The sequence below is a fragment of the Macrotis lagotis genome, chromosome 8, assembly GCF_037893015.1.
Source record: "Macrotis lagotis isolate mMagLag1 chromosome 8, bilby.v1.9.chrom.fasta, whole genome shotgun sequence".
NCBI classification, from domain to species: domain Eukaryota; kingdom Metazoa; phylum Chordata; class Mammalia; order Peramelemorphia; family Peramelidae; genus Macrotis; species Macrotis lagotis.
The window spans coordinates 97,451,503-97,466,464 of NC_133665.1; the positions used below are offsets into that span (position 1 = coordinate 97,451,503).

The following is a 14,962-nucleotide window of genomic DNA, read 5'->3' on the forward strand; positions in this document are numbered from 1 at the left end:
GTATTTCTAGACACAAACACATAGTAGACATGTATATCTATGCATATGTAAATTTATTCTTTCCTTTCTCTTTTCTTTCTCCCTCCTCTTTCTTTCTGTCTCCTTTTTCTCTTTTCTCTATCTCTGTCTCCTCTTTCTCTCTGTCCTCTGTCTCAGTCTGTCTCTCCCATTTCTAGTTATGGGAATGTTTCCTGAAAAATGTTTTTGTGATTAAGCATTACCAGCTGGCCAATTGGAGAGAAGTAGAGAAATTTCTTGAAGGATAATCAGAGCAGAAGTTTGGAACACACTTGATCTGTTCCCAGTTGAAAAATAGACTGGGAATCTAAAAGACAGCAAATGCCCTCTTTGAAGGTCTGGCTGTTTTAGACCTGCTATCTACCAGAAGTCAATGAAACATGTAAAGGATGTAGTAAGCTAGCAGATAAGTAGCTAGCTCCTTCTTGCTCCCTCTACCATGTGATTTCTGTGGACTAGGCTACTGCTTACCTTGGGGTGTGACTTTTTCTCTAGCCATACCCTTAGTCCTTCCCTCCCTGGATGAGTGTTTTTTTCTTTCCAACCAGGCCAATGATATTGGATCCTGATCAGCTAACTGCCTGGCCTCTGTGACTCATTCATTTACCCAGAGAAACCCTGGTAAAAGTAATTTCTCTGCTTTGGGATTTTGTAAAACCTAACCAAGTTCTTAGCCAGAAATCATTCTCTAACAAAATACTAAAGTTTTCAATCTATCTCCCCTTCTGGGTCTTTCTTAATAAGCTTTCATACTACCTTTAACCACATTTTCCTAAAAATCAGTGACTTTTAAATATACAAAGAATAAAATCAAAAATAAACCAGGAGGAAGGAAATAGACCCAGAAGTATATACCCAATCTCTTCAGAGATAGAGAGAAGGAAGTAAGGCAACAGACATCCACTAATGTGCCAGCCTAAGTGCTTAAAAAAATTCTCATTCAATCTTCACAAACAACTCTATGAGAAAGGGTGTATACACATATGCACATATATAGATAAACACAAACATACAAGCACCCTAATTATATAGTTGGGGTAACTGAGACAGATCTGAGGCCAAATTTGAACTCAGATATTCCTGACTCCAGGCCTATTTAGCTGCCTCAAAGAGAAGAAAAGGAAATGATGAATCACCAGCTTGGTCTGTAGTTCAAATAGGTTTTTGCAATGTAGAATTGTTCTAATTCCTTTCAGATGGGTCTTGTCCACAGCACTTTAGCTTCAGATTCCCTGCTGCTTCCCTTCAGATCTGCTGCTCCTGACAGCTATACTTCCTGACTTCTCTTCTTCCCCAAAATGTGAAGGGTAGAGAGGTAGGTGATCCTGTGCAACCCTTCATTAGTCCCAATGGCAGGGCAAAATTCTGAAGGGAGGGAATTGGGGAAAAAAGGTAAAGAGATTTTGGATAGATGTAGAACACATATCTCCAGCATCTTGATTTTCTTGGCAATACATGAACTATAGTTATCCAAGACAAAGCTACAAGTGTAGCCCTATAAGACCTGAATAAAATTAAGGTGAGATTATTATGTTTTTTCCTTCCCTGCCTAAATATTTACCAAGAGATGGATCACCTAATACTCACAGCTATCGAGAATATTGCAATAAAATCAACTGCCTGATTTGATTTGAAAAGTTTGTTTATGATGCTAGTCCGATCTTAGGAAGAAAGTTCATATAGGTTGGGTGTGAGAGCAGGTAACCCATTTCCTGGAGTTCAGGGGTTTTCCTTGCCCAGGTTCTGGGGACCCTCCCAAATATGGAGAAGGGAAACAGGTTGGGGTAGAGAGCAAATTGTAGAAATAGCAGTGGGTTAGAGAAGGGTAGGGACTCTTGGAGTTCCCCTGTGACAAACACAGGAAGGAAATGCAACTCCACACTTATTGTTGCTGCTATTCAGTCATTTCATTCATGACTGATTCTAGGTTGAATAATAGTGGTACAGTGGATAGAGCACTGGAGTCAGGAAGAGAGCAGGCATTTAATAAGCACCTAAGATATACTAAGTGGCTCAGTGGCTACATCCACGGACTGAAGTCAGGAAGACCTGAGTTCAAATCCAACCTCAGAGCCTCACTAACTATGCAACCTTGGGCAAATCACTTGTTTGTCATAATCCACTGAAGAAGGAAATGGCACATCCCTCTAGAGTCTTTGCCAAGGGAAAAAAACATGAAGAAGAGTCAGAAATGGGCAATATACTTTACAAATATTACCTCATTTCTTCCTCACAACAAAACTGGAAGAAAGACATTACTATTATTATCACATTACAATTGAGGAAACTGAGGCACACAGAGGTTAAGTAACCTGGTCAGGGTTGCAGGATTTGAATGAAGAATTTGAATTCATCTTCACAATTCCAAGCCCAACATTCTATCCACTAAGAAGGAAAGCAAAACTTGAAGTCTGGAGATGTCTCATCCAATCTTCTCTGCTCAAGGAGTTGGGAGTGGTAGACAACTTCTTCCCATTCTTCATCTTTCTGAAGCCTCCTGGGTTTTCCTATCCAGTCTTCAAGTCTCTGGAATGATTCTCCTACACTGAGGGGAAGAAGCTGTTGGTCTTTTGGGGTGCCAACCTGGCTCTTAACACCTGTTTCTGGGGAGTCTTTCCATTAGTAGTCCCAGCATTCTTTTTTTTTTTTCAAGTTTTTTGCAAGGCAAATGGGGTCAAGGGGCTTGCCCAAGGCCACACAGCTAAGTAATTATGAAGTGTCTGAGACCGGATTTGAACCCAGGTACTCCTGACTCCAAGGCCGGTGCTTTATCCACTGCGCCACCTAGCCGCCCCTAGTCCCAGCATTCTTGAAAAGAATTGCTTTCCCTGGAATGGGTTTCCTGGGTTTTAGATAGTGGCTGGGGTGGGGTGGGGGGAGACTGAAACCATCTCCAGAGAAACCTCAAATGTGTCAGATTTAGAACTAGAAGGGACCTCAGATATTATCTAGAGTCAAACCTCATTTTTCAGATCATAGGGATGAAAGATTTAGAAGTTAAAAGCCAAATCCAACACCTTCATTTTGCAGATGAACAAACTGAGACCTAGAGTGGTTAAGTAACTTGCTCAAAATCACATATCAAGTACCCATCTGAGGCAGGATTTGAACCTGGGTATTCATGATTCTAAACCCAATGACAAAACCATGTTGCAACTCCTCCACCCACCCCCAGATTAAGTGATTTACCCAAGGTCATAGAAATAAACATGAAAGGCAGGTTTTGAACTTGTCCCAGAGACAGTGTTTGGTTCTATTATAACTTCCTTTCTTACTGTACACATTTCTTCCTTCCTCTGGCTGACCACAAAAATATTTTGGACATGTAAAAATAATGTCATGAGAGTTGGATGTCAATATTTCATATTTCACAGACATTATTTGTACTATAGACCCTCATTACTAAATCTTATTATATACTCAAAGTCTCTGCAATAGAAAGTTGATCACATTTTTTATATTTCTGAGAAAAAAGACATTTTAAAAACATGCTTAAATTCCCTATAGTTATTGATTTTATCAACTCAATTCTGTACATTTGCATATGACACTTACCCTTTACACCTAATTATCCCACAACACAAGAACTTTTATACACATTAGTAAATGTATTCAATTGTTGTAAGATTTCATAAGGCTTCTAGAGTTTGCTTAGCTTGGCTCAGGGTTCTGGATTCAGGTCAGGTAAGTTTGGTGGAAATTAGAAGAGAGTAAGTACAGAGTATGGGCTTTGTAGAGGCCCAAGGAGACAAGCTCTGGGGACAGCCCAAGTCCAGTGAAGTACCTTGGTGAAGAGGCGGAGCCAGAATTTATTTCCCTGGGAATATTTGACCCTTTTCACTATGTAGCTGTATCCAGCTCTACTTGGAGAGAACTCCATCTTGAGGATGTACAAAGTATAGAAGATATAGTAAGTGTACTAAGATAATGTTAGGAGTGAACCTGATACCAATAACTTGTTAGGACAGATATGATTTTGGGATAAAATGAGTCACTGGCCACAGAAAATGTAAATTTTGTCTTAATATAGAAAAATATATGCAATAAGGAAATCATGGTGCTTAGCTTCTATAAATGACCCCTCAATAATTCTGGTTATTAGGGAAGGGTATGATATTCACCAAATCAGAGGTACCCCTGTTTCCACAGCACTATATCTTTTTTATCCCCTTGGGTGACCAGAAAATTGCTTCAAAGAAGGCAGGGATCAATTCTTTTTTTGCCTTCTAGAAAAGAGAATATTGTTTTGGGGAAATGGGGAACATTGGTCCTATCCTGGTTAAAATGAGACTGCATGGAAAAAAGTCCAGAATAAAAATAGAGGAGCTAATTATAGACAATCCTATTGCAAAGATGTAGCCTAAAAACTGGTTAGCACTGAAATTCAGGAGACAGATAGGAATCTTAACTATTGGCAGGTTCTCACACTGGGAAAGACTGACTGACTCAGGCCAGAGTGGTTGCCTCTGTTCCTTCATGGTCCCTTTGGAGACCAAGGATCAAAAAATTATGTGGAGGGAAAATGAAATTATATAACAGAACTTTAAGATTTCAGTTGGATGAAGTACTAACCCTGTTATTTTCATTAACAGAGTATAACCAAAGATACAAAAGTTAGTATGGTGCAAAAAATAATATATATATATATATATGTATATATACATCATCTTTAGAAAGAAATATTTTATTGTAATTTTCTTATTCTACTGTGCAAAAATATGTTTTAAAAATGTTTCCACATTTGCAGGTTTACAAAAGAAATTCTTTTTAAAGGAATTCAGCAGCTGAAAGATGTAACTCTCCTTGGTGACATTCAAAGCAGGAAAATTGACAGGTTGCTATTATTTCCATTTTTATGTAAGATCACAACATGATTTTTTTTTTGGTGACAGCTGATTCGATTGATTAGCTAGCTAACAGCCAGCATCCCAGTTCATTATCAACAATGGTTATATTACTCAGGTTAACCCTAGAAGCATGTTTGAATAAAATCTTTAGAATGATTAATTTTCCCAACAGATGCCCACATTGTCCTGTCAATGGAGTTTTTAAGGCACATAGAGCAAGGTCTCCTAGCAGTGTCCTGGTCTGGGTCCCATAGTCAGGTTTTGTCTTTTTTTGGTTAACCAGGGATAAAGGAAGTAGGCTTCTTAGGAAACCTCACATCTTCTCCAGAAACTTCAGACAGGTGGATTGTGCTCACTACTGGCATACCAACACTGACTCGTGGAAGGAGAAGCCTGCCATGTGACATATGGCCTACTTGTTCTATGGACCACAAGTCATTTTCTCTTAGATGATGAGTGACAACATTATTTCCCATCCATTCTGCACGGTCTTCCTGGTTTCTGGAAAGGAAAAAAAAACAGTTTATGACATAATGTGTGAAGAATACACAAAAAGTTAAGTAACACAAAGAGTTAAGATTCTCTTGTGTGTCCTGCAGGATTATGGGACCGTAGATTTAGAACTAAATGGGACTTTAGAGACTATTGAGACTAATCACATCATTTTCCAGATGAGCCCAGTGGTCACATAAAGCTATTTAGTATCTAAACAAGAATTTGAACCTAGGTCTTTCTGATCTCAAGAACCAGGGCCCTTGGGGTCAGAAAGCTCTTACTCCAAGTCCAACCTTTCCATTTATTATGTGACTGTGGTGAATCATTTTGCTTTTCCGAGTTTTAATTCCTTCATCTATAAAAGGGCATATTGACATTACCACCTCATAGAGCTGTTGGATGTGTTAAGTTAGAAGAAATACATGAAGTTGCTTTGTAATTAAAAAAAATAGTGTTATCATTGTGAACTGTTTCTATTTGGGGAAGATCCTATAATGATTTTAATTTGGTATTGCCACTAAACAGTGGGGAGATCACCAAGGAGTAAATTTAGACCCATTGGCTCTAAATGAGCCACCAAAAGGTCCACCCCTTTTTGACGGCCCTTTTAAGACCAAAAAAAAAAAAGTTAAGGGTGTGGGTGGGACACTTGTTCCATAATTGCCTTGGCCATCTTCCAGGCATCAAGAAACTTGGAACACTTGAACGGAGGTAAACAAAAACCCAAGCATGGTTTCCTGGAATTGTTCCCCAAGCTTCTCCACCCTCTCTGCTTCTACTGTATATGAAGCCCAGAATCAAACTGAGGATAGTTCCTTCCCTCAAAGCAGCAGCTTCAACTGAGCTTCATGGAAGCAGCCTCCAATGATGGTGGCTACTTAGAAGCAAAGTCCTAGACTTCTCCCAAAATATCTCATCCTCAGGCCTGGACTAAAGTATCCTGGCAACTTATTTAGAAACCTTTAGAAAACTACACATTACAATGACCATCTCAGGCAATGTTGTGAGAACACAGAACCTATAGGAACATATACATTTCCTTGGGACTTGCTCCTTACTCCCTAATTAGTTTGTGGCCTGGGGAGAGTCACTTCCCCTTAGTTTCTTCATTTATAAGATGGGCGAGATTGGAACAGATATTTCAAATCTCTTGCAGTTTTCAAGTTTAGGACTCTGAGTCAAATGTTGCCTGGGAGGGTGATACATGAAGTTATCATTGCGCATTAAGAATTTAGCTTAAATTTTGGGTTGAAGGATAGAAAAACTCTGATATGAGTGAATGCAAGGGAGGCAGAAGAGTTAAGGAAAGGTTTTGGATCAGGGTTTCTAAGGAGTTCTATAACAGTCTGCTCTGTGTAGTATGAGATCCTGAATTCTTTGGGGAGGGGAGGATCGAGGAAGAGTCTCCAAGAGATCAGAAAAATGCCTAGAGGGGCATCATCTCTATCCCCATCATCTCAGACTGTCCCATTTCCCCTCTCCTCCAGACCATCTAAGATACTCATTGTAATCATTGTAATTGGTCTTGATTAAGAAAAAAAGTAGGGGTGAGACCCAGTGTGATTTATCCCTGGACAGTTTAGGAAGTAGAAGGAGCACAAATACTTCAGAATTTTGGTATTGCCTACTTTCCACCCAGATTCAGAGGATACCAAAAAGGTTGAGTAGCATTGATGGTAAAGCATCCAGAATGAGAGAGGTGATAAATCTCACTGTATCCTGCCCTGATCAAATCATTTCTGAATCTGTATTCAGTTCAAATTTTAGGAATGATGTTAATAAGCCAGAGTCTGTCCAAGAGGGTAGCTAGGTTGGTGAGAAGACTGGAGGAAAGAGAAGACACAAATCTTCATACATGGTTGCCAAAAACAATGTTATTTATTTTGAAATAAATAAAAATGCACATGCATGCATGCATGCACACATACAGAGAACCTTTTACAGTCTGAAGGCTGGACATACTGCTCTGGAAGGTAAAGGATTGACTTTTGCTGTAGAAAGTAGAAAGTAGATGAATGATGTTTATTGGGGATGTCAGTCAGACTAAATGAGATTATTCTGATGTCCCTTTCAACTTGGTCATTGTGCAAGGGAGGATGGAATGCATGGAGGGGAGGGTTGGAGTCCTCAGGATTGTAGATTTCATGCAAATTAAAGCTTCTCTGAGGTACCACCTCACACCTCTCAGACTGACCAATATGACCAGAAAGCATAATGATCATTGTTGGAAGGGTTGTGGGAAATCTGGGACACTATTATATTGCTGGTGGAGCTGTGAACTCATCCAACTTTTCTGGAGAGAAATTTGGAACTAAGCCCAAAGGGCAACAAAAATGTGCATACACTTTGATCCAGCAATACCACTACTGGGTCTATACCCTGAAGAGATGATGGAAAAGGGTAAAAACATCACTTGTACAAAAATATTCATAGCAGCCCTGTTTGTGGTGGCAAAAAATTAGAAATCAAGTAAATGTCCTTCAATTGGGGAATGGCTTAGCAATCTATGGTCTATGTATGTCATGAAACACTATTGTTCTATTAGAAACTAGGAGGGACTGGAATTCAGGGAGGCCTGGAGGAATTTGCATGAACTGATGCTGAGTGAGATGAGCAGAACCATAAAAAACATTGTACACCCTAATAGCAACATGGGGGTGATGATCAACCTTGATGAACTCGCTCATTCCATCAGTGCAACAATCAGGGACAATTTTGGGCTGTCTGCAATGAAGAATACCATCTGTATCCAGATAAAGAACCGTGGAGTTTGAACAAAGTTCAGGGACTATTCCCTTTAATTTAGGGGGAAAAAATCTGCTGTCTTATTGTCTGATCTTGTTATCTCTTATACTTTGTGTTTCTTCTTTAAGGATATAATTTTTCTCTCATCACACTCAATTTGGATCAATGTACAACATAGAAACAATGTAAAGACTGACGGATTGCTTTCTGTGGGGGGGGGAGGGAAGTAGGATTGGGGGAAAAAATCTAAAACTCAAAATAAATAAAATCTTAAAAAAAAAAAGGATTGTAGATTTCAGCTGGAAAGGACAGGCCACTCATCATCATCTTTGGTGGTGATGTTGTCTTTTGACCAAGGGTCTGCTAAAGCTAGGAATTATCATCCCTCATGAAGAAGTCCTTAAGTAATTTGTCTCCTTAGTCAAGTTTAATTCACTTGACTTGTAGGAATTCGATAGCACCTTGTAACAGATTGAACAGAAATAACAAAGCTTTGAAAGAACTAGATTGCCATATTTTGGAGATAGTGATTGACTTTGGAAGGACAAGAAATACAAAAAGTAGTGTAGGATTAATGCAATTGATTCAATTGAATTGTCTCTCAAAAGACTTGAATGCACCCAACTCTACTTTTGTTTTACAAACTCTGATCCTCTCCAATATGAGAAGGTATAAGCCTCTGGCTAACTTCTTCATTTTCTTCAAAAACTATGGTTTAATGAGGTATTTTTGGAACAGGAGAAAAGAAATTCCAACAAAATGTTCCTTTTTTTTTGTTAATGTCAACATTTCAAGACCTGCAGTTATTCTAAATGGATCCTAATCTTTCTGTAAAACCAGTTTAGAAGGTAATCATGTATCATTAACTTTATCAATTTTCTGAAATCTTAAAAGCTAAAAATGCAACCCACAGATTTTGGTCATATCACACTGTGTCCAAAGGCACTATAAAACACAAAAGGTGTTTTGATCAGCATGTTATACAACTCTGATCAATACCCCCTGAGGGGCTTAGGCCATTAAAGGTCCACAGCAAATTAACATTAAGTGTTGGCTGACAGGTGAATTACTTTGGGCTTCTATAAAGCATTGTCAAATGTCAAGGGAGAAATATAGAATTACCAAGTCTTCTTTTTGGTGAAGGAACAATTGCTAATGGAACAGACAAATCAGAACTAAGTGCATATGTATCTATAACCAGAGCATTTCAAGTACATGGTTTTCCATGCACTTGAAAATGAGGTCCCTACTTAGAATCAAGATCTTCTGAGTTATGGTTTTATTTAAGTTTTAAAGCTTTTAAAGTAGAATCCTAGAAATGTCAAATATTAGAGCTGGGAAGGCCTTAGGAACAAAGAATATAAGAGCTGGGAGGACTCTAAAAATGGTGGTATCAACCCCAAATAGAGACAGAGGCCTCTAAACCATATGTAAACATCCTTTCATGCTGAATATATTAACATTATCTGCTTCCATTGTGTTAGCTAGGCTTAATACATCTGCTTTAGAACACAGAATGTCAGAGTGGGTCAGATTAGGGAGGGACATTAGAACACAGAATGTCTTCAGGGCAAGGAGAGACCTTAGAATATAGAATTCAGAGTTGAAATTGCCCTGATCCAAAATCATCATCTTACAAAGGATGATGTTAAAGCCCAGAGAAGGGACAGGACAAGCCCATGATCACCAAGTGAGTTAATGCTCAAGCAAATTTCACCTATATCACTTGATTCCTAACCCAGTACTCTTGCCACTAGACAAGGATCCTTTGGAAGAATGTTTTTAAATATGTAAAATAAATATATTAGTTATATTACCATTTATTTTATAACATTATATAATAATATAAAATAAATAAAAGCATAAAATAATAAACATATAAAAATATGTAGGAATTTAAAGGAAATTAAATACTAGAGAAAATGAAGATTTCATGTTTTCTCCCCCTTTCATGTTCCTGGTCCTCCATGGGTCTGTCAACATATAGTTCACTCACTCTGCAGTAGATGGCCACAAGAGGGTCTCACCTGGAAAAACTTGGGTTATCGTATGCTACAGTATCCTCTTCAACATTTGCTAACCTATTCCTGGCCCTGTTGTTGTTACTGTTGTTCCGACCCTTGAAACCGAAGTGAGCAGCCTGCATGTCTTCCAGTTCTTCAGTCCTGAGCTGGTACCACAACTGCATATCTCTGGAAAGTCAAAGGATAGCTTTTAAAAGTTGTGTAAGTGAATACACACTATAGAACCCAGCAAAGTTACATATGCGTGTTTGTATACATACATATGTATAGATAGATTTATGTGGCATTTTGAAAACTTCAAAGTGTTACATAACACTTCAAAATATTACATAAATTTGTATTTTATATAATTATAATGTCTAAGCTTGACCCCAGAGAAGAGCTGACAATGTACCATCCTTCCTTCGATGAAAAAGTAAAGACTATGGGGATTGTGAATATTGAATATGGTGTCAGACACAGGTGGTTTTGCTGAATTCTTTCTTTTTCTTCTCTTTAAAAATCTATCTTACAATCTGACCTCAGACACTTAATAATTGCCTAACTGTATGACCTTGGGCAAGTCACTTAACCCCGTTGCCTTAAATTAAAAAAAATCTTTCTTACAAAGGATGATGTCTCTCCTTCTCCATCCCACCCATCCACCCAACCTAGCATGTTCCTTCTAATGCTGACTCAGTGTAAATACAGAAACTTGATGGAATTTGAAAAATTTGGTCCTCAATCACACAAGAAAATACAAAGGTATGTTTCAACAATTGCCCTTACATAAAAAGCTGTGACAGAGGCTGTAGCTAAAAATATCTGATGCTATATGGAAGTAGGAAGGTATGTTATTCTTCCTAGATCTTACTGGCTTTGATTTCATCAAGATCAGTAGCTGCTGAGACTCCCTCTTGTGGTGATCCTCAAAACCAAAATAGGTCTAGTGCATATTGCAACAGCCGGTCAGTTCATGGATACCCTCAGCTCTGCTCTGGGTCAGGAGGTAACTAATTAAACTTTAAGGCATGAATATGGTATACATCCTGGTCAGTCACTTAAAAAATATGGGCATGGAACTACTGGGTTCAAGAGTATAGAATGGTTCCCTACTATGTCAACTGGAAAGACTACTCAAAGTATTGAGGTACATTGTAATCATAAAGTCTAAAATATGAAGTATAGTGGGGGCATCTACTCTGACCTGCACATGTTTGAGAATTTCTACTCCAAAAGAATATAGAAGTGGTCATCCATTCTCTGCTTGAAATCCTCCTATGAACAGAGATCTATCTGCTTGAGACAACCCATTCCAAGCTTTGACTCTTGGCAATCAACAATTATTACTCTTAGTACTGTGCTCTGGAACTAGAAAGAAGAAATCTAGGATCTTTTCCCCATGATACCCTTTTAAATACATTTAGACCACCATGATCAAATCCTCCCTGAGTCTTCTCTTCTCCAGGCTAAACATCCTCTTTCCTTCAATCAGTTCTTATTTTCCAATACTCTTACTATCCCAGCTTCACCCTTGTGGTCACATATTAAAGCTTGTCTACATATCTCTGAAATGTGGTGCTATAACTGACCCTAGTGTGTCACATGAAAACTGACTAGAGTAGAAGACAGATAAACATTATTAGTTTCTCCCCTCTGGATACTATACCCTCTTGCCTAGAAAATCATTACTACCAGAGTATTATACCATTGCTAATATTGAGCACCAGTCTGCTAAAAAACCTAGATGTTTTTCACAGAAATTATTGTCAAGCCACAGCTCATGCATTATACACTTATGAGAATGATGATTTGAATCCAAATGTAGAACTTCATAATTGTTCCTATTAAATTTGATCTTGTTTCATTTGGTTCGTTATTCTAACCCATTAAGATATTTTTTTATCTGAAAGCTGCTAGCTTTCTCTCCAAGTTTTGTATCACCTGCATGTGACAAAATTGCATTTGATAGGATTGTTAAGTTTTTTGTGATTAATAAATGCATGGTGATTGATTAATACTTACCTTCTCCTACTGTGCTCCAGTAAGCACTATGGTGGAAGAGTAGCAACCTTCTCAGCTGGTTTTCAAATCATATAGCCCAGATGGCACCAAGTTGATTCCCATTCTGACCTCTTTCAGATATACCTGAGTTTCACACCTTCCCCATTCCTTCCCAACATTTGCTCGTCTAGAACCATCTGCCATGCCATTGTTCCAAGGGGCACGGGAGCTTAACATTTACTTTGCTTCTTTGCCTGCCAGAGCCTAAATACCACCTGGTCTTTTCATCTGCCAAGAGACTGAAACCTTCCTTTATGTATCTCTCCTTCTAGGAGCTCCTTGAAAGGAGACACTGACTTATCCATTTGTATATTAGGCATATTATGAAAGCTTTTCTATTTCAATCCATTGACTAGATTAATCTATACCTTCATCCAAATAATTGATTAAAATGTTGACATTGTAGGATCAAGGAAAAATCCCAAGAATGTTTTGCTAGAGACCTCCCTTCAAGCTGATATCAACTGACTAATGACTACATATTGTGGTCTAGTCACTCAACAAGTTTCAAATAAACCTAATTATACTATAATCTAACCCAATATCTCTCCTCATTGTAAAATAATCTCTCACACTTTTGTCTATCTTAAAAGATTTTCTGTTATTTAATTATTCTGTGTCTGCATTCTAATCTAAAATTCTTATCAGCTTGTCAAAAAAATTAGTTTGTTTTTGATGAAAATATGTTGAATGTTAGTGATAATTGCTTCCCTTTTTATTAACACATCCTCTTCTTAATATTGCATTTTAAAACTTTGTTAAGACTTCAAGTCAAGGGGCAGCTAAGTGGCCATAATTCCACTTCCTTGCAAAAAAAATAAATAAAAAAGATGACAAGCCAAGCTTACTGATCCATAATATGCTTTTTCAATAATAATCTTCCTCTCAAATCTATCCATTGGTTCCTTCCCTACAGTCTTCAAAAATGCCCTTCTTCCCCATTTATTTGCTGCATTTCATGTTCTTGATCACCCTCTTGGGTAATCTTTCCTCTTGGATACTCTAGATTCTCTGGGTCTTTATGATAAGTTTTTTTTTCTGTTTCTCTTCCTACCTGTCTGACTTCACCATCTCAATTTCCTTTTCTGGCTTTTCTTTTTTTTTTTTCCCTTTGTTGACTTTTCACCTACATTATGTCCCCTAATTGTGGAGGCTCCCCAAGGTTCTACACTGGGACCTCTTTTTCTCTATATACCTTCTCTCTCTCTTTTTTTTTTGGGGGGGGAATTTTTGCCAGGCAAATGGGGTTAAGTGGCTTGCCCAAGGCCACACAGCTAGGTAATTATTAAGTGTCTGAGACCAGATTTGAACCCAGGTACTCCTGACTCCAGGGCCGGTGCTTTATCCACTACGGTGCTTTATCCACTATGCCACCTACGCCACCTAGCCACCCCTTACCTTCTCTTTTGATAACCACATCAAGGGTCATGGATTTAAGTACCATCTTTATGTAGATGACTCCAAAATCTACAAATCCAATCTTGGTCTCTCTCCTGAACTTCCAGTTCCTTATCACCTATGACCTACATTTCAAGCTCAAAGTCCTGAAGATACTTTAAACTCAAATCTCTCCTAGATGGAGCTTATTTTTTTGTTAAACCCTCTCCTCAAATATTCCCTCTTTCTGTCAAAGTCACCTCATCCTTCCAGTTTCCTGAGTTATTACTTTCTGCATGATCCTCAATCTACTTAACCCCACACATTCAATTGGTTGCCAATTTGTACCAGTTCTACCTTCACAATCTTTTAAATCTGACCTATTTTTTCTATTCACACAACTACTACCTTAGTTCAGACTCTCATCAATTCTTAATTAAATTATAAAACAGCCTCCCTGCTTCACGCCTTGCCTTCAATTCATCCTACACAAAATAAATATTTCTTGGTTGATTGTTTGCATATGGCACCCTGTTCCATTTTTTTTGGAAAATAGGACAATATTGGACCTTCCCAGGTCCAGTGGCACCCCTATAGCAGCAGCATCTCTGACGTAGTTCTGACTATGTCACCCTACTCAACTGCATAACATCTTATTTTGTGTCCTCTGTTTTTAAACCTTTTCACAACTTGGCACCATCACTCTCCTATGCAACCCTCAAACCAGCCACTCTGGTCTTCTCTGTTCTTTACACAAGGTACACGTCTCCCATCTCCATGCTTATTCACCCCTCAGGGTCTAAAACTACTCCCTCCTGACCTCTGCCTCACAGAGTTCCTCTCTCTCTTACTTTCAGAGGCAGCCCTAGCACCATCTTCTTTTTGCATGAAGTTTGTCCTATCTTTCAACTGCTAGGGCTCTCTCTCAAAGTACCTTTTATTTCACAACACTCACTATATTTATATTTATTAACTTTATTGATGTTCTGCATATTTTTATTTGTATTTATTTTCTCCCCTGTTAGGACATAAGGTTCTTGGGAACAGGAGTTACTTCATTCTTTGTCCCTGTATCCCCATAACCTAGCACATAGTGCATATGCAATAAATATTTCTTGGTTGATTATTTGCATATTTCATCTTGCTCCATTTTTTTGGAAAATATGACAATATTGGACCTTCCCAGGTTCAGTGGCACCCCAAAACAACAATAGCTCAGCGATCATATCAAATATCTTTCAGGATCCTAGGAAATGGTTCATCCTTACCTACCAACTCAGATAACTCTTCTCACTTTTTCTGGTGAACAGAGAACAAGTTTATTCTCATTGAAAGTGAAAAGAGAGGGGGCGGTTAGGTGGTGCAGTGGATAAAACTAAGAAGTCTTCTGGTCTTAAAATTGCTATGAATGTA

General features: G+C 38.3%; 1 protein-coding gene across 1 annotated transcript in view; it reads right to left on the reverse strand.

Moving 5' to 3' along the window:
* Nucleotides 1-4,690: 4,690 nt before the first annotated feature.
* SUSD3 (sushi domain containing 3) overlaps nucleotides 4,691-14,962 on the reverse strand; it is an 84,171-nt gene continuing 73,899 nt past the window's right edge. The window contains exons 4-5 of the mRNA XM_074197688.1: nucleotides 10,133-10,297; nucleotides 4,691-5,366 (exon numbers count right to left, since the gene is read on the reverse strand). Coding sequence (XP_074053789.1) covers nucleotides 5,141-5,366; nucleotides 10,133-10,297 — 391 coding nt within the window. The 3' untranslated portion in view covers nucleotides 4,691-5,140. The remainder of the gene's footprint in view (nucleotides 5,367-10,132; nucleotides 10,298-14,962) is intronic.